We start from the raw sequence: 19,417 nt of genomic DNA on the forward strand, positions 1-19,417 counted from the left end.
GTTATTAAAACCCTGCTAGATGGTAGGCACTGAGCTAGATGGTGGGAACACAAAGAGGGGTCTTTTTTGTTGTGGAGCCCAGGGACTGGCCAGTGAGTCTCTTCATTTTGGTACTGGGTTGGTGAGATGTTTGAGCTAGGAATATCTTTCTGCAGAGTTCCTCTTTATTTGTCTAGAAATGGGTTAGCAGATTGATAGATTCTCTAATGTGCACTCCATTGAGGAAGTCCTTGCTTTCCAGTAGGAACCTAAGGCTTGCTAAGTGGGTCTGACCCACCGTCATGCAGACTAGTATATTCTTGTTGAAGATGGCCTCGAGGTTTCTTGAAAGGCCTTGGTTCTCTGGTTTGTGGTCAACCTCAAAGGTTAGGGATGCTACTCGAGGGCACACTTGGCTTCCGTTAAAATTTATTACGTGGGTGGAGAATTTATTCCATGGTCAGATGACTTTTCTGAAGTCTATCTTTTTCAGTCTCTGTTAAACCAGGTGACAGTGAATTCCATAAACGTGACACAGTCCTTCCTTTTATTTATCCTAAATCCCACTTTTTTCAGCCTGCAGGGCACACTCTCCTTCAGTTCTACCCAGGGATTGTTGACCATTTTGGGTCATCATCTTACTTGACTTTATGATTTTTAGATTTTAATCATATCCTTCTCAATTTTTTTCCTCTAGACTAGAATTCTCATATTTTTAGTCTGTCCTTGGTACTGAGTCACAGAAAACTCAGTACCATTTTCTCATTCTTTAATATACATCAGTGCTATCAAATCTTACAGTCTAATTCTTAGGTGCAGGAGCGCTTTAGGTGTAGGAAAAACCATGGCCCTGGACTTGGACAAAGTGCTTATTTCTTAAAAAACACCTATGCACCAGTGATGAATGCTGCAATTTGTGGTAGAGGGAAGATTGCTTCCTGGGTCAGAGGGCCTGCATTCTCCACTTGGGTCCTGGACTTGGGATGAATCACTTTCACTTCTGGTGCACAGTCTCCTCATTTGTTCAATAAGGAAGTATACTCGAAGGCAAAAATTTATTTTCACCACCAAAAGTTCTATGATTCTGTGTATTTAAAAATTAATTCTTTTAATGAAATCCCCTTTTAAAATCATTTAAATAGAAACACTAATTACTAGCAAATTATGCTTTATAATTCAGGATACTTTATAATTCAGGATAGTGTCAAGTCACTCCAGTGTTGTGGTGTAACGGTAAAAATTCACCATAAATTCGTAGATTTGGGTACACAGAGGGCCATCTGTTTCTCCTATGTACATAATGAAAAAATTTCTCAGTCTTGAAATAGAACAACTCTAGCATTTGCCCTTCTCTTCCTGTATCATCTTATAAAGATATTTTGCTCTCACTGACAGTATTTGTAAGTAAATCGTGCTTACATTGCTCAGAACGAAGCCCTGCTCATTTTGCTTTCTGCTATAGTGCTATTTTATGTATATATTTATTTTTTAATAAATTTCTTTCTTTCTCCTCCCGCCGCCCGGCGCGGGCTTCTGATTGCAGTGGCTTTTCTTGTTGTGGAGCACAGACTCTAGGCACGTGGGCTTCAGTAGCTGTGGCACGTGGGCTCAGTAGTTGTAGCTCACAGGCTCTGGAGTGCAGGATCAGTAGTTGTGGCACATGGGCTTAGTTGCTCCGCAACATGTGGGATCTTCCCAGCCCAGGGCCCGAACCTGTGTCACCTGCATTGGCAGGTGGATTCTTAACCACTGCGCCCCTAGGGAAGTCCCTATTTTATTAATTATTTTGCTTTTCTCTTGATCTGCAGTTCCCTCTGTACTCCCCTTTCTCTACCCCTGACCCTTTACCTTTTCCCCCTCACTCCTTCCATACTTTCCTTCCATTTCTTTAGAGGAATGAATTAGCTATGATTTGTAGGTTATTTTAGAGAATAAAGCTCTAGATATTGACTTTGCCCAATGGTCATTTGAGAGAATAGTTATCTCCTATTATCTGACACAGGCTTCTCTCTTCCTTTTAAAATTAAATTATAGTATTTGGGGACCTCTAAGCAGTTCCTCTAGTCAGAAGGCGTTTTTTCCCTTTTAATTGAGATTTTAAAAAATGAAGAAGAAAATTTCTTCTGGTGCATTTTAACCCAATCTCTGTAATTGTGTTAATACTTTTGCAAATCTTGTTTATTATAGAAAAAAATTTATACCAGTTTGAGGACATCAGCTTAAAAAGCTGGAAGCTATAATGTATGTGTTTTCTCTGTTGTGTCAGTGAAAGTACTTTACATTCATTTTGAACTGAAGAACTTTCTAATTAGTAAATTAATTATTCATATCCCAGCACATCCCTTGTGATATGTGGTAATAAATTGCATTTGACTGTTTCTTGTAGAATCTTTTGTTCCAAGGGTATAGCGTTAAAATATAAGCCTACTTCACTGAGTGTAGTACTATTTTGAGCATTTCAGTCTCAAGTATTACATTTTATAGTGTCATTTGTCCCTTGCCACTTGGCTTTGTAATTATTTTCATATGATTTGATGTTTGTGCTTACCCAAGTATAGTCCAATTGAGGGCAGAATTAGAAATGAGAAACTTTTGGATAATTTGAAGACGTACCATTTTGTTTTGTTTTGTTTTGTTTTGTTTTGTTTTGTTTTGTTTTTTGCGGTATGCGGGCCTCTCACTGCTGTGGCCTCTCCCATTGCGGAGCACAGGCTCCGAACGCGCAGGCTCAGCGGCCATGGCTCACGGGCCCAGCCGCTCCGCGGCATGTGGGATCTTCCCGAACCGGGGCATGAACCCGTGTGCCCTGCATCGGCAGGCGGACTCTCAACCACTGCGCCACCAGGGAAGCCCAGGACGTACCATTTTTAAGAAATTAGAGAATATCACATATGCAAAAGTAACTTATTTTTACAGCTCTAAAGTTACATTAGCTTAGGAATATGTATAATTTGGCTGGAGAAAAATAATTTTCTTTTTGGAACGTTAAATTTAAAAGTTATATCATAGCAGATCCAGATAATAATTAAATATCCTAATTGAATTTACTTTTAAGTATTCTTATACATTTGTTAGAAATGGCTTGCTAAAATGTTTAACATCTTTTTTTTTTTTTTTTTTCCAAAATGTAAACAGAAATTAACATTTCAAGGCCCCTCAGGTTTCTGGACTTACATGTGCTTGGTAACAGAGAGACCCAGTACATACTCATTTTCAGAGTAGGAGAAAACGGGGAAAACATTCCCAGATTGAATGAATACAACTTCAGTTACATCTTTTTTTTTTTTTTTAATACTTCACTTTTGCCATCCTCATAAACTTCTGGAAAATGTTATTGCTTGGGTTGAGACAGATGGTTCTGTTCTTTCCTATGTTATTGTCTTTCTTATTTTGGTTTGATTATATTTCCACAATTAATTAAGCTGACTCTGAAAAAGAAGGACTCGGAAACAGGGAGAAGGCTGAAGAGTGTTCAGCGGGGTTTCTGCCTCTGTTCCCTGGCAGAACCCCAGACTGCAGATCATACCCAGGCGTGGGACACGGGAGGCCGCAAAAAAGAAACACACGTTTCACCTCGCACTCTTATCCTTTGGTGATGAAGGCAAAAATAGCAGCAGTGCTGAAAACTGGCCTGGAGGTTTCTAGCAGCATTAATTGGCTGACAAGAAAGATGCTTCGTGTTTCTGTTTTTAACGAAGTCTTCGACTATTTTTCCCCCAGTATACCCAGTCATGGACAGTTAAATGATCAGATAGCAGTTGTTGACAGCTGAATCTGATTCAGATTCCTGATGGCCAGCTTAAGAGCTTGCAGAACCCATAAGGCATCCTTGTTACTGTTTGCTGAAGAACTTTTTCAGCCAACTCTGAAAGAAAACGGTTCTTCCCCATTGAACTTTGCACATCACTCCTTTACTCTTTGCTTTCTTTCCTCTCCTTGGAAAGAGTTATTTTCTCTTGGTGAAAAATAACTATGGCGGCGACTTTTTCATTTCCAAGCAAAATTCTTTAGTGTTTTGGGGAACAGTTTTTGCAGAATGACCATCATTCATAACCAAGCAGATAGGCCCTGGGATGGGCATTCTGTTCTGTCGGAAGTAGATGTTTACCCTTTGTGATTTCTCTGCTGATTTCAAGGGATTTTCCAGACCTACCTCCAGCTCCCCTGATACTTTACCTTTTACAACTGCTCTCTCTAGTTTTAAATACTTCTCCACAAACACTGATTAAGGCTATCACAAAATTCGTTTCCCTTTTCCTAATTTCTTACAAGTGTTTCCCTGTCTTCAAAACATCTAGACTTCCCCCATTTCTAATCCTGTCTTCAACTGGACTGTACTTGGATAGACAGATACCAAATCATATGAAAATAATTATAAAACTAACTGGTGAGGGACATTGGTTGATTTACTCATAAATAGTACAGGTCAGAATATGTGACTTAACTCTTCCTTGAGTAGGTTTTTTCCTATTGGTACTCTTATTCTAAAAGAGGCAGAAGTTTGCTGCATATGTGGCATTTAATTTTTTCTAATTAAAAAACCCTCACAATGACATTTTTCATGATTGAAAATGACAGTCCAAAAAATACAGTGCTCTTAGGAGAGCTTTGTCATCTTTTCCTTCCAATTCTTGGCTGACATTTGAAACCATTGAAGTTTATGGGGTTTTTTTTTCTTTTTCTTAAAAAAAATTCAGCTACTTACAGTATTGGGTTACTTATGAATGTTGATGAGCTTACCCTTCATAATGATGCTGATGTTATGGAAGTGCAAGCCTGACGACGCCTTTCTGAAAAGTGTTTTCAATTAACGCGGTTACCCTCATATCATTTAAAGAATTCTTTAGATGCGTGGAGGGTGTTGCATACATTTTAAAGATGTATTTGGTTATCTCTTGCATTTGGAAATATATGTTTTATTTGATAGTATTTGTGGGTCATATATTTATTTTTCCTTTTTAGATTAAGTTGCAGTGTGGAAATGTGCTTGGGAGGTAGATGTTTCTCTCAGCATTTCCTTGAAAGAATGAATGCATCTCAGTGCTTAGCTGGAAAGCAGCGCTTCTCGGCCTTCGCTACACAGTAGAGTCACCTGGGAGCTTTTGAAAAATTTCATTCCCAGGCTGTGTCGTAAACCAATTTTACATCAGTGTCTCTGGGGCTGAGATCCAGGCATTGGTATTTTTTAAAGCTCCCGAGGCAGCCAAGGTTGAGAACAAGTACTTTAGAATAAAGTTAGAAGTAGCACCTCCTCAGATTTAACTGTACATGATGTTGGAACTTGGGTGGGTGTGACTTCTCAACCAAGGCTGAGTAGGATATTTTGCCACTAGTATCAGATAAAGAAGAATTCATTTAAAATTTAGCTAAGGTATTAAAATATGCTAATTTGGTTAAGTATAGTTTACTCTTTTGAATTCAGGATCCATTGAAATCTCTTTCCTTTTAGCACTTTGTGAGTCGCATCGTCTTCAGGACAACAGAAACTAGACTTTAACTTTTTCCTAATTCTTATGTCTCCAAGCTCTTTTTTGTTTCTCTTTGTTCTGAAAGCTTTGCATAAGTATCTGTTTAGACTTCTTAATTTCAAAAGCGTTTGAGGCAGCATACTAGATACATGAAGTATGATAAGGTGGTATACATTAAACACAGGATGAGATACTAAGGGAAAACACAGTTGAGGATGTTGTAGAGTTACGAATGAAGCGAAAAACTCATGGCCCGATGACCTGGACACGTGTTACAGGACACTCCTTGAGCCAGCAGGGCACAGAGCATGTTCATTATGTGACGTTTCTGTGGGGAAGGGTGAGGGCTGCCGCTAAGGGCTGTCTCTGTGCCTCTGAGACTTCAGTCGGGAACGTGGGACACGTGGGATTAGTGATCAGCGTGGGCATGCTCACACACAAAGAAGGAACTGAGACATCGAGGGACTGACTTTCAGCCTTCTTGTCATGTGCTAGGCCTTCTGCAGGGAGTTGTATAGATCTCATTTTGCTTATTTCACAACAGTCCTGTGTAGATGGCATTATTAAGCTTGTATTACAGAAAAGGATTCTGAGGCTCAAAGATGCTGGATGACCTGCGCAGGTAATCAGGCTGTGGTCAGTGGCAAAGCCAAGCTTCCAAGCCAGCTGTGTCTTAGAGTGCAGCCCTTCCGAAGTGGCTCCTGCTGGCTCACATCCCTGTTAATCATGGTTCCTGCTTATTCTCAGTAATAGTAATAGGAGAAAAAAATTTGGGGGGGGATGGTTAGACAAAGGCCATATAGCAATATTAGAAAATTGCTCATAAATATTTAAACACAGTTTTTTTTTTGTTTTTTTTTTAAATTTAAAACTTTCCCGGCTTCCCTGGTGGCACAGTGGTTGAGAGTCCGCCTGCTGACGCAGGGGACGTGGGTTCATGCCCCGGTCCGGGAGGATCCCACGTGCCGCGGAGCGGCTGGGCCCGTGGGCCATGGCCGTTGGGCCTGCGCGTCCGGAGCCTGTGCTCCGCAACAGGAGGGGTTGCGGCGGTGAGAGGCCTGCCTACTGCAAAAAAACCAAACCAAAACAAAAAAACTTACCAGTTTTTGGGGGTAGTTTTTTTCCTCCCAGCTCATCACATTTTCAGGGTAGGACGCTTTATGTTTTTTTGTGCAGCCAAACCTAGTTTGTCCCATATAAGAGGGATGTGTCATGTCCTGTTTCGGCAAATTCATCCGGGCTGGGCCAGCAGCAGTGTGTGGGTGTCCCTCTTTGATCTGCCTTCAGCCCACATCTCTCCCAGTAGAGATGCTGCTGTGGCTGCCACTTTGGTGTTAGCAGGTGGAACGGGTTTTTACTCGCTGCCCCATTTTAGGTCGCTTTTCCCACTCTTGTGAAATTTCACTTGTACTGCGTTTCAGGTGAAGCTGCAAGAGCAGATCCAGCTCTTCAAGCCACTGGGAAGCTTAAATACCGTGCTGTGGCTTGGTTTGGCACTTGATGACATGTCTGAGTCAGATTTCACTAGACTTCCAAGGGAGCCACTGTGTTACATTCCTTGACTATAGTTTTGGCAGATGTGTTGCCTGGGTTTCAGAGTTCTGTGAGTTCTTCCAACTTTGACCTCATGTTTTTCTCTCGCTTTGAATTTTTTACCCTTTCCTGTAGTTGTGAAATTCAAACCACTTTAATCCCACGATCTCCCACATTTCCAGCTTTGCCTCCTACCCCTTTCACGAGGTCTCACTCAGCTAGGCCTCGCCACCGGGCCTGTTCTCCTACCCTTCCTTCCAACCCTGGGGCCTGGGTTGCAGCCAGTCGTCTGTGCTCCTTCCTTTCACATCCCCGCCACCCGAGGGCCTGTCTGCCTGCCTTCTGCCACTTTGTCACTCAGAGTCTGGTTTCTGGACCTGAAGCATCAGCATCAGTTAGAAGCCTCTTAGAGATGCATAATCTCAGGCCCCACCCCAGACCTACTGGATCAGAATATGCATTTTCACAAGGTCTGCAGGTGATCTGGGTGCACATTCAGGTTTGAGCAGCGCTGCTCTAAGTCACACATCTTCCATAGATTGTGTCCTAATTGAGGGAATAGAGTGTTGGAACCCAGGTATTCTGTAGGAAGAATTGGATAAAAAGGATTCTTTTTTCATCCATTTATTCATCTTTGGGTGATACTTTGGTTACTTTTAGGGACGGAAGGGATGAGTATGTTTGGGGGTAAATGGCTTTGCCTACCCATGTGGGTAAAGTTAAGGCACTGGGAAAAGCTTGGATAATTTAGTTGATAGGCTGTTACCAAGAAAGGATTCATACAGCAACCATCATCACTGTTGAAAGAAAATGGGGAGAGTAGTTCTGTAGAAAGAATATTTGACTCAAGTAATAGTTATATTTTTCAAGTTATAAAAAATATATAGGGGTCTTCCCTGGTGGCGCAGTGGTTGAGAGTCTGCCTGCCGATGCAGGGGACGCGCGTTCATGCCCTGGTCCGGGAGGATCCCACGTGCTGCAGAGCGGCTGGGCCCGTGGGCCATGGCTGCTGGGCCTGCGCGTCCGGAGCCTGTGCTCCACAACGGGAGAGGCCGCAGCGGTGAGGGGCCCATGTACGGGGGGGAAATATATATATATATATATAAAATTGTCTTGGCTGGGTGAGGGTCCTCTTCCAGGCTGCAGACTTCTCTCTGCTTCCTCATGTGGTGGAAGGGGTGAGCTGGCTCTCTGAGGTCTCTTTTATAAGGGCACTAATCTCATTTATGAAGGCTCCACCCTCGTGACCTAATCACCTCCCAAAGGCCCCACTTCCTAATACCATCAGCTTAGGAATTTTGTAGGGACACAAACATGCAGACCACAGCAAAATTATAAATACATTTGACCCCTGAACAATGCAGGTTTGAACTGTGGAGGTCCCCTTATACTTGTTTTCTTCAATAGTGAATACTATAGTACTACATGACTATGGTTGGTTGAATCTGAGGACACGGAGGAATGAAACCTTGGATACCTAGGGAGGATTTTTGATGAACCGAAGGGTCGGCGTCCCCTACGTTGTTCAAGGGGAAACTGTATAAAAATTTTATATCTCTGTAAAAGGCAACTAAGCAAAAGGTTTATATATAAATTAATTTAAGGGTTGGATAGGCCGGTATAACACCTATTTCTTCCTTTTTAAAAGTGTATTTCTACCCCGTTTGTGGAAATATTACTTAATATGGGGGTTCAGTGGTAGCACAGGTCATATCCCAAGGCAGAGTGACCGGTGTTTTTCCCTAAGGCAAGTTTCATCGTGTCTTTACACATTAGAGGCTCTACTGCATGGAAAGGCTGTGTAATAGAATAGGTGGTGTAGGAGTGGGGGATACGGACCCCTGGCCAAGCGGCGAAGAGGGCAGTGAGATTATGAGTGGTCAGACTGATGCAAGTCCCACCTCTCTTCTCAGGACCCACCTCGTCTTTGATCTGCCCTTACACTGCTCATAGGGGTATATTAGTAGTGGTAGTATCTGTGTCTCTTCTTTTTTTTTTTTTTTAATCTTCAGGACTTTTAAATATCCAGCTGGTACCTCTAAGGCCCTGAAATTTGAAGGAATAGAATTTGATAAGTTACATCCATAGGCTATCTAAAACAGTTTCTTCATAGGTTAATTAAAAGAGTTTCTCTCTCTCTCTCTCTCTCTCTCTCTCTCTCTCTCTCACACACACACACACACACACACACACACACACACACACACACACAGAGTAGCTCACTGCCATCATCTCAGAGAATCTGATCCTCTGGGTAGGAAGTGATACTGGCCATCTAAATGCAAAGGTCTAAAAAAAACGTGTTTTTCCAGACTCTGACCCGGCTTTGCTTCCATGCAAAAGAATTTCCTTTCATACGAGCACCGGTTGTTGATTGTATGCTTTAATGATTTAGAAGTTTGGTGTTAGAGAGCTAGAAAGGCATTCATTTACATCGGATATAAAATGGTGAGAATGCAGAGCACACACACTTGGAAGACACATTATTCTCATTTCTGTGAATAACGGGGGCATCTGTTTAAACTGGACCCTACATAGAGCTGCAGGCCTTCAAAGTGGGCCATCCCCACACCGAGCAGATGCTAGCCACTTGAAATAGGAATGCTGGTCAGCGTTCCATTTCTCCTTCAGAAGCGTCTTACGGTATCAAAACCTAACACCAGAAACAGATGGAAACTGGACCTTAGGTTTCAGATCTTCTTCAAAGGACAGGAGGTGCTGAATTGAAAAGTGTTAGATTTAGAAAACCTGTGATCAGTGAAGGGGATGAGGAAAATGATGAAGGGGATGAGGAAAATGATGAAGGGGAAGTGTTGTCATATAATGCAAGGAAAATAGAAAAATTAGTGATTTTCTTACAAGTTTATCCATGATAAAAAGCACCTAAATAAATGCATGTATTAAGATGTATATATGTGTTATATGTCATGGTATTTAGGCCAAGTTAATTGACATGTAGGGTCACCTTAGTAATTTGAGGATTAAAGTAGTACTGGATATATAAAGATAGCAGCTCAAATTGGAATATTCTAGTTGGCAACTTTCAGTTAACGCAAAGTAGACACTCATTATTGAAAATATTTACAAGATGCACAGATACACTTTTATTTCATCATAAATACATAATAATGTAAGTGAGGTTTCTGTGATGACGTAGGTTAGTCATTCTTGTGGCTTTTGGTCAGCACCTCGAAAGTGAGTTACACTGGTCTGGTACCTTTGATTGAGGGTTAGCATTCAACTTTTTTTTTTTTTTGCGGTACGTGGGCCTCTCACTGTTGTGGCCTCTCCCGTTGCGGAGCACAGGCTCCGGACGCGCAGGCTCAGCGGCCATGGCTCACGGGCCCAGCCGCTCTGCGGCATGTGGGATATTCCCGGACCGGGGCACGAACCCGTGTCCCCTGCATTGGCAGGCGGACTCTCAACCACTGCACCACCAGGGAAGCCCTCCACTGACATTTTATAGGAGTCATGTGGCGGTAACATAAAACAGCAAACCAAAACCAACATGAGCTTGAGTATTGCAGAAAACTGTGACTTGTTGAAGTTGCCCATGTGTGTGGTTTCAAAGCTTTGTTGTTTTGTCTTTTGATAAAACTTTTTTCTAAACTGTGACCCACAGAGCATTATTTTCCTGCATTGTTCCTGTGGATTCAACTATGACAGTTTGTCTACTGCAGGACTTCTCAGAGCCTTTGACAGTACTAACATACCCTGTGACGTGACGCCTGTAAACTGAGATGTAGTATCTGATGTTGCCCAAGCTTATTTCGTTTTACCAGCTGCCTCTCCCACCCCCACCTTGCTTTTTTCCTTGATGGAATATCTGCCATGGAAGATAGTTTGGGAAATGGTACTCTAGCATTTTTATAGGTAGTTTTTCATGTACCATCACAGCAGTGCTCAGAAACAAGCAGTTTTGTTGCCCCTTTATGGATGAGTGAGGAACACCAGGGTTCAGGTTGGCACCAGGACCCAGGTCTCCTAATAGCTCGCCAGGCTTTTATCTCTCTGTCAAGGCTTTGGGTTCAGGTAGGAGGCACTTATCACATATGGCTGCTGGGGGGGGGGGCTATAGAGCTGTGTGCTGATCTGAAGTTCCTCTGTCCTGTGGCTGGTCCTCAGGGCTCTGGGGTCTCCTGTAGAGGCCTTCCTAATTCTAGCAAGTTGATAACGAGGGTGAGAGAGTTAGTTCTCCTGTGGTTTCTGTGAAATAATGGTTTAGGCAGCCCCTTGCCCAGGTGTGCTTTAAGTAGGAAAGTTATCCAGATATTCAACTATGGTTCACTTGTGTCTTGCTTCCCGATTTTCGCCCCATGGTACATGTCATGTTTTGCTTTTTTTATAGAAAGAGATTCAAGCCATGAGTCAGTGCAGCCATCCCAACGTAGTGACCTATTACACCTCTTTTGTGGTAAAAGACGAACTTTGGCTGGTCATGAAATTACTAAGTGGAGGTAAGTGGATTTTGTCATTTTTGTTTGTTTGCTTGGTTTCTTTTTTTCCTTTTGTGCGAGTCAGCATATTGAATAAGACTTTAGATTTGATCCCCTTACTCCCGTATTTATAAGTTTTCTTGGTTTATTCTTTGCCTAGAGAGTAAAGTCCGGATTTCTTCACACTGATATTCAAAGCCTTTCATAATTCAGCTTAACTTGTAGAATATCTGTGTCCTCTTTTACCCCGGCCTTCCAGGTGTGGGTGAGACTCCCCAGATGCCTTCTGCCCTCTGATGTCTCTGTGTTGTTACTTAGCCCCAGATGTCTGTCTGTCCTTCTCCATGTGCCCAAGTCCTGAAAGGCCCCATCCTCTCTGTAGCCACCCCTTACTCTCTTTAGAAAAGTAAACCAATCCTTCCTCTTTAAAGCCTTCATTCTTAACGTTATTCAAGTCTCTAACACACTGTAATGAGTTATTTCAGTGTGGTTTACTAAAGGTCCGTGGTGATGGAAATGTTCTGCGGCTGTGCTATCCAGTTTCTACTAGTGGCTCTTAAACATTTGACATGTGGCTAGTTTTACCCAGGGACTGAATTTCTATTCAATTTTAATTAGCTTACATTTAAATAACCTCAGGTGGCCAGTGGCCTATGGTATTGGACAGTGTAGTTTTAGATTGTGGATTTCATGAAGAAAGCATGTGGGAAGGTGAAGGAACTTTGCCTGTCTAGCCTCAGATCACTGAAGTTAAAAAAGCCACGGACAATTAAATTTATAAGACACTTTCCCATTCCTGTATTTTATCTCTTTTAATCTTTGAACGTCACGCTTTGATAGGGGAGGATAATGATAACGGTTAATTTTCTTGAACACTTCCTCCGTGGCTGGATCCTGTGCCAGGTGATTTACTGACTTTATTTCATTGTAATCTGGACAACACCATTGCATGGCAGGTGCCATGATCCCTGTGTTTCAGAAAGGACACCAGAGCTCAAGAGAGTTAGGCTGCTTGCCCAAGGCCACACACGTCGTGCCTGTTAGTGCTGGGATCTGGACACGTAAAAGCTACCCTGCGCTGCAAGTGTCATCACCTTCATTTTACAGACCTGAAAACTGGAGCTGAGAAAGCCCGAGGGATTCCTTCCTAATACCCAGCATCCCCATACCTCTCACGTGTTCTCTTTGCAGGGCGTCCCTCCCTGTATATCCATCTTACTGAGACGTGAAGTATGGTTAGGAGTAGAGGAGAACATTTGGTGGTACCTGGACGAAGCCAGAACTGACAGTGCAGGGTTTATTTGGTGGAGCCCATTTTTGTCTGCAGACCCAGTTCAGCTAAGGCTAAATCAAGGCAGCATCACAATTAAAAAATTTTTTTTTTTTTAGAGAAACTGTCTTGGATCCAGCAGAGGCCCTGCAATGAGATGACGAAGGCATTGTAATTGCCTTGGGTCTGCTCGTGTAGGTCTCGGTAGGGAGCCTGGGAGAGCTTAGTTTGGTTCTGTTTCCAGTCTTGTCAATCCTATTAGTTATTGTTTCCTTGAGTGCTGACTCTGGCTTTTAATTAAAAGGGAAAAGAAAAATGGAAGGAAAAAGGAAGCCCGTTGGAGCCTACCGCAATGTTGAGTGTCAGGACTGCTTCTTGGTTCTGCTGAGGGTGGTGCTGTATTGATAAGATGATCTTAACCTGGCCTCTCCTTGTAGGGGGTCCACTAACTGAGGAAACAAGAAATTCTGGTGACCTGGGGCCCTGTGGATTTTAATTCCTCTCTTTATTTTTATCCCAATTAACCTTTTATAAGCTTGAGAATATCCCCTGTGCCCTTTTCTAAGGACTGGATAGAAAGTTTCATTGTCTTTTTGAAAGAATCCAATTTAGTCTCCCCTGGCCCTAGGTAAGAGGAACAGGTTTCCCCAGGTAAGGGGAATGTGGGCAGATGTAGCCTTTCGCTCATTTTGCTTTCAGCAGGCCAGAAATGCATGCATGCCTGGTATGGTATATCCTTAAAAGAAAAAATTAAAATGTTTTTGGAAGTATCGTTTTCTAAATGACCCCCAAATCCAAGAGTCAGTGAATAAAGAGATGTTTGTTTCTCCCTGAGGGGAAAGGTATGCATTTGTTTTCTTCTATATTATTTTATTACATCAGATCTCTTACTGAGTGGCAGGTGGCTAGCCTGGTGTAGTAATATCTGATGGGGAAACTCAGTCCTCTTAGTTAAATCAGGGAGAGCCTGGAGCCATGTTCGGGTCCTGAGATAGGCTATTTGGTAACTCTTCAGAAGTGTTGAACCCCCAGGTAATTATGGCTCTTAAGGTGACCGGGAAGTTTGGAATATTAATTAACATGTGTTGAAGCATGAATTCACAGTGCCAAGGATACTAATCTGTTTATAGTAACAAAATACTATGTATTTATTTCATTATTATTAAACTCTGTACATCACACCTCAAGTAAATGTAAATGAAGATTGCCTGGAGTCACAGAAAGGAATCTTCTGGTTATAAGCAGGGGTCTAAAGGCAACAGACATTTTTTCTCTCCTCCTACCTGAGGTTAAGGAAAAACTGTGCTTCTTTCTCTCAGCAGTTCCCTGCTGTCTTTTCTCCAGGCCTCTTATTCCTTTCTTTTTCAGTTTAGACATCCCGAACCCTCTTTTAATCTGTAACCAGTTGCATGTCTACGGAAAAGGGACTAACTGTGAAGTGGCCGTGGACAGTCTTCTGCTTCCTGACCCAGAATCCCTCTCATTAAGTTCAGCTGGATGTGTGCTTGCAAACTTGGATTTAATGCTTTTCTGGTCACGGGCTACCATGCAATTGTTTGTATGCCTTGGGAATATTTGTGTTAAATGAACAAATGAAAACTATATTTTGTTGTTCTCGTTTAGCCTTTTATTTTTCTGAGGATTTTTTTAAAAATGTATTATTTATTTATTTATTTATTTATTTGTGGCTGCATCGGGTCTTAGCTGCGGCACACGGGATCTTCGTTGAGGCATGCGGGGTCTTCGTTGTGGCTTCTCTCTAGTTGTGGCGTGTGGGCTTTCTCTTCTAGTTGTGGTGCGCAGGCTCCAGGGTGCGTGGGCTCTTTAGTTTGCGGCACGCAGGCTCTCTCGTTGAGGCGCGCGAGTTCAGTAGTTGTGGCTCTCGGGCTTCGTTGCCCTGCGACATGTGGGATCTCAGTTCCCTGACCAGGGATTGAACCTGCGTACCCCGCATTGTAAGGCGGATTCTTTACCACTGGACCACCAGGGAAGTCCCTCGTTTAGTTTTTTAAATAGGGAGGACTATTCTGGAAAGGTAATGAAGGTGCTTATACAGTTGTCTAATTCTTCTTTCTGTCCACTTAGGTTCAATGTTGGATATCATAAAATACATCATTAACCGAGGAGAACACAAGAACGGAGTTCTGGAAGAGGCAATAATAGCAACAATTCTTAAAGAGGTTTTGGAAGGCTTAGACTATCTACACAGAAATGGTCAGATTCACAGGTATGACCCCTGCAGAGATGTTTAAATTCAGCTGTTCATATCTTCAGTCCTAGTTAGTAAAGAATACTAAGGAAACACACCTCACAGGTAGGTATTGACATATCTCTAACTTAGGTAGTTTAAATAGATGGGAACAAAGTACTTAAGAACGAAACAAGAGAACAAGTTTTGATGAATTATATTGGTGTATTGGTTTATCTGCTTTCACTGAAATAAGAGTAGACTACAGAAAGTACTGTGGGGACTCAAAAAAAATCAGTTTACATTTTATACTCATTTGAAGTATACTCATTTGAACTGGATAGCATCTCTAACATTCTAATGCAGGCGAGAGTGTTCCAAACATTTAATATGTTAATTATTTTTGACATGGTGGTGGAAGAGAAGGAGGGGAGGCACTAATTTCATCTCTTTTGTGGCATACAATGCTAATTCTTTAAATAGCTAAACAGCATCGCATATGAGTGCCTGATGCTTCAAATGGGTTAGTGCTCCTTGGGCTCTTAGGAATTGCTGCAAGTAAATAACCACTTACCACTAATATGAATATTGCAATTCCCTTGCCCTGAGCTATAAGTGAACTGTATGTTTAATGGTATCTATTATGTTTTTCAATAATTAGAAAAATATTACTTTAGAAGGCAAACTTATAAATTGTCATTTTTCGCACAACTTCTACATAGTGAAGAAATACGTTACAGAGTATTGTAATTAGTATTTACCATCAGTCTCTCCCCAGAGGAGAGACTGATCAAGTCCATTGTTTCAGAGACTGAGGGGATTGATTGGAAATTGCATCACAGACACATTTAAGTGGAAGTAGAACAGCTTTACATAGACTGGGCTTTAATTCTTGATAAAATGATAGTATTGTGTGTATATGGCAATCTGTAACTCTGTAACATGAAATAATCTACTCATTATTGTTTTAATTAAATCTGGATAATGATATCACATAAACTGTTCATTACTAAAATCCTAATCATCCCCCAGGAGCAAACTATAAAATCACAATGTACCTTTGTAACTTTTAAAATCTGTGATATAATTTTAATATTTATAAAATAATAATTTTGTCAAACATCTCCATTGTATGATATGTATTAAAGTCTCCCTGAGTGAATATAATGTCTGTACTCCATAATTAAATTCTCTCTCTCTTTTTTTTTTTCTAATAGGGATTTAAAAGCTGGTAATATTCTTCTGGGTGAGGATGGCTCAGTACAAATAGCAGGTAAAGCTGGCAAAGATAAAACATTCTTTACCTGTTTACAGAAGTGTTAGGGCTTCGAAGAATGTAGACTTGTTCCTAAGAAATGAACAAATTGCATGTAATCTGTGTTTTTAAATTGAAGTATAGTCGATGTACAACATTATGTAAGTTACAGGTGTACAGTGTAGTGATTCACAATTTTTAAAGGTTATAGTTATTATAAAATATTGGATATATTCCCTATGTTGTACAGTGTATCCTTGTAGCTTATTTTATACATAGTAGTTTGTACCCCTTATACAGTCCCTCCCCCTTTCCCTCTTCCCCTTGGTGACCACGAGTTTGGTCTCTATATCTGTGAGTCTGCTTCTTTTTAGTTATATTCACTAGTTTGTTGTATTTTTTAGATTCCACATATAAGTGATATCACACAGTATTTGTCTGTCTCTGTCTGACTTATTTCACTTAGCATACTACCCTCCAAGCCCATCCATGTTGTTGCAAATGGCAAAATTTCATTCTTTTTAACGGCTGAGTAGTATTCCATTGTATGTACCACTGTATCTGGGCTGCCCTATCATAGAATGTTTCGGTCTGAGGTATAACATGTTTTCCTGCTATTTTAGAATGTGGCCTTTTAATAAAAAACAATTTTACCTTTAATTTTTTTATATTTTCTACCTTCCAGATTGAGTAATGGTGATATTTATATAACTGTAAGAAGCACTTTTGAGAGTTTTTGGTTGAGTTTGAAAGTTTAAAACCATTGTACACATTAATTTTAAACCTTTTATTTCTCAAGAGGTAGCTGAAAGAATTGTGAACTCTTAAAATCTAGGGCTTATTTTGCTCTTAAATTTGACCCTTCATGGTGATTCTTGACAGTTGATAGGCATGGCAAGGCAGTAAAGGTCAAATGAGTGAGAGCATCAGGCAGGAGCCTTCTATGTGCAGAACCTCTCATTTTGTTAATGCTCCTAGAATAGCCTGAAAGGCCTGGTTCCCAAGGTAGCCATGTTCATACCAACTCTTGTGTTACGCCCGGTCTGGGAAGGTCTGTCTCAGCATCCTCTCAGCCATCATTGCTTTGGGCATTTTTGGCCGAACAGCCCTTCTCCGTACTGGACTGTCCCTGTCATCGCAGGGTGTTCAGCCTTCTGGCTTCCAGGCATTAAATATCACCAGCAGCACGTCCTCCCAACATCCTTGGTGTGAAGATCATCCATCTAGCTTGCATTGTTGACGAAATGCTGAAGATGTTGAATCAGGCTAACCTGCTTCTATTTGAGTTGGAGTGGAAGAGTCCTACCTTCTAGCATAGGTTTAGGGTCTTTACACGTCTAGTTATTAGAACAAAGTTGATGGCATTTCTTCCTCCCACTCTTGTTTCTAGACAAATCTGAGGATCTGGGGTTATTATTAGAAATGTGAGAGTTCAGCAGAAAACAAACCCACCCTCAACACAAAGGATAAGCCTCGAGTCATCTCTTTGTTTCATTGTCTGCCCCTCTCTCGGTACCAGAGGACCAGTCAGGTGATGATGCCCTGGCCTGTATGGCGAGCGTGATGCTGACCTTAGGCTCTGTATTTAGTTAGGTACACTTACGGGGACCCTTATTGAGTTATTTTTTAAAGAAGAGACAAGGTGTCTTGAAAATACCAAAGGGAAACTGAGAATTTGTTTCAGATCAAATGTTTCTTCCCTAGGGAACTAATAATGGAAGTGTTATCTTGTAATAGTCCTCCCCTTTGAAAAGATAAATTAAGTCAAGTTCAAGACCGCTGGGGAGGCACTTGTTGTGTCAGTTAAGCACAAAGGCTTTGGAATTAAACAGGCCCAATTTACTACCCACTGTGCAACATGGGGCAAGTTATTGCATCTCTAAGCCTCAGTTTCCCCATCTGTGAGATGGTGATGATAATGCCTATCATTCAGGAAGACGTGGATTTCCTGTGCAGCTATTGAATCATAGGATTCAGACCCCTGTAGTGCAATGTGCTTTTGGGAGTTACCGAGTGTTCTAGGTAGAGAGGAGATGCCAGTTTGCAGTTGGGAGGTATTTCTATACAGGCATTTTTATTAAATTGTCTAAAAAGATCCTAGAAGAAAGGACCTTAATCTTTAAAACTCCAGTGAAAGGCTTCCTTGGTGGCGCAGTGGTTAAGAATCCGCCTGCCAATGCAGGGGACACGGGTTCGAACCCCGGCCTGGGAAGATCCTGCATGCCGCAGAGCAACTAAGCCCGTGTGCCACAACTACTGAGCCTATGCTCTAGAGCCCGCGAGCCACAACTACTGAGCCCCCTTGCCACAACTGCTGAAGCCCACGTGCCTAGAGCCCGTGCTCCGCAACAGTAGAAGCCACTGCAATGAGAAGCCCGCATACTGCACCAAAGAGTAGCCCCTGCTCACCGCAACTAGAGAAAGCCGCGCACAGCAACGAAGAACCAAAGCAGCCAAAAATAAATAAATAAATTTATTAAAAAAAAACACTCCAGTGAATTGGTAATGAATTTTTTAAATTAAAAAAAAAAATATATATATATATATATATATATATATTTATTTATTTAGGCTACGCCGGGTCTTAGTTGCAGCATGTGGGATCTTTAGCTGTGGCATGTGGACTTCTTAGTTGTGGCATGAGTGCGGGATCTGGTGTCCCAACCAGGGATGGAACCCGGGCCCCCTGCATTGGGAATGCGGAGTCTTACCCACTGGACCACCAGGGAAGTCCCTTTTTAAAATTAAAAAAGAATTTTTTGGCCGTGCTGCATGACATGCGGGATCTCAGTTCCCTGACCAGTGATCAAACCCGTGCCCCCCTGCAGTGGAAGTGCAGAGTCTTACCCACTGGACCACCAGAGAAGTCCCTGAATTTTTAATTTTAAAGAAATACACACATTTATACCTATTTTTTTCTCATAATTTTATATTCTCTGTTTTACAGAGGATCTTCCAAATTGTATAAGTTTTATGTCCCATGAAGCCTGGATCCACCCTTGCTTACTGTTGTTGCATGAAGTAAATGAATGTGAGAAATGCTTAGTGTGAGCCCCAAAGTGGCAATAGACAGGAAAAGACAGTCTAAGCTTATTTATCATGATAGCGACGGAGGTGTCCCAGTTAAACATGGTATATGGTGTATCTTCACTATGGAAGACCTACCAATGGAGAATGAAAAGTTCTCTGTACACTGACATGAAAAAAAATCACCAGGCTACGTGGTTAAGTGAACACAACAAGGTGAAATACAATGTATATAATATGCCACCTTTTGTGAAAGAAGTG

At 41.6% G+C, this 19,417-nt stretch overlaps 1 protein-coding gene across 3 annotated transcripts in view; it reads left to right on the forward strand.

Moving 5' to 3' along the window:
• The window catches only part of STK39 (serine/threonine kinase 39), a 478,001-nt gene that overhangs the window by 237,913 nt on the left and 220,671 nt on the right, over positions 1-19,417 (forward strand). For all 3 annotated transcript variants that reach the window (XM_030852534.3, XM_060302304.2, XM_030852531.2), the window contains 3 exons: positions 11,329-11,437; positions 14,772-14,913; positions 16,092-16,147. In XM_030852534.3, the coding sequence (XP_030708394.1) occupies positions 11,329-11,437; positions 14,772-14,913; positions 16,092-16,147 (307 nt within the window). The remainder of the gene's footprint in view (positions 1-11,328; positions 11,438-14,771; positions 14,914-16,091; positions 16,148-19,417) is intronic.

The sequence above is a fragment of the Globicephala melas genome, chromosome 7, assembly GCF_963455315.2.
Source record: "Globicephala melas chromosome 7, mGloMel1.2, whole genome shotgun sequence".
Taxonomy (NCBI): domain Eukaryota; kingdom Metazoa; phylum Chordata; class Mammalia; order Artiodactyla; family Delphinidae; genus Globicephala; species Globicephala melas.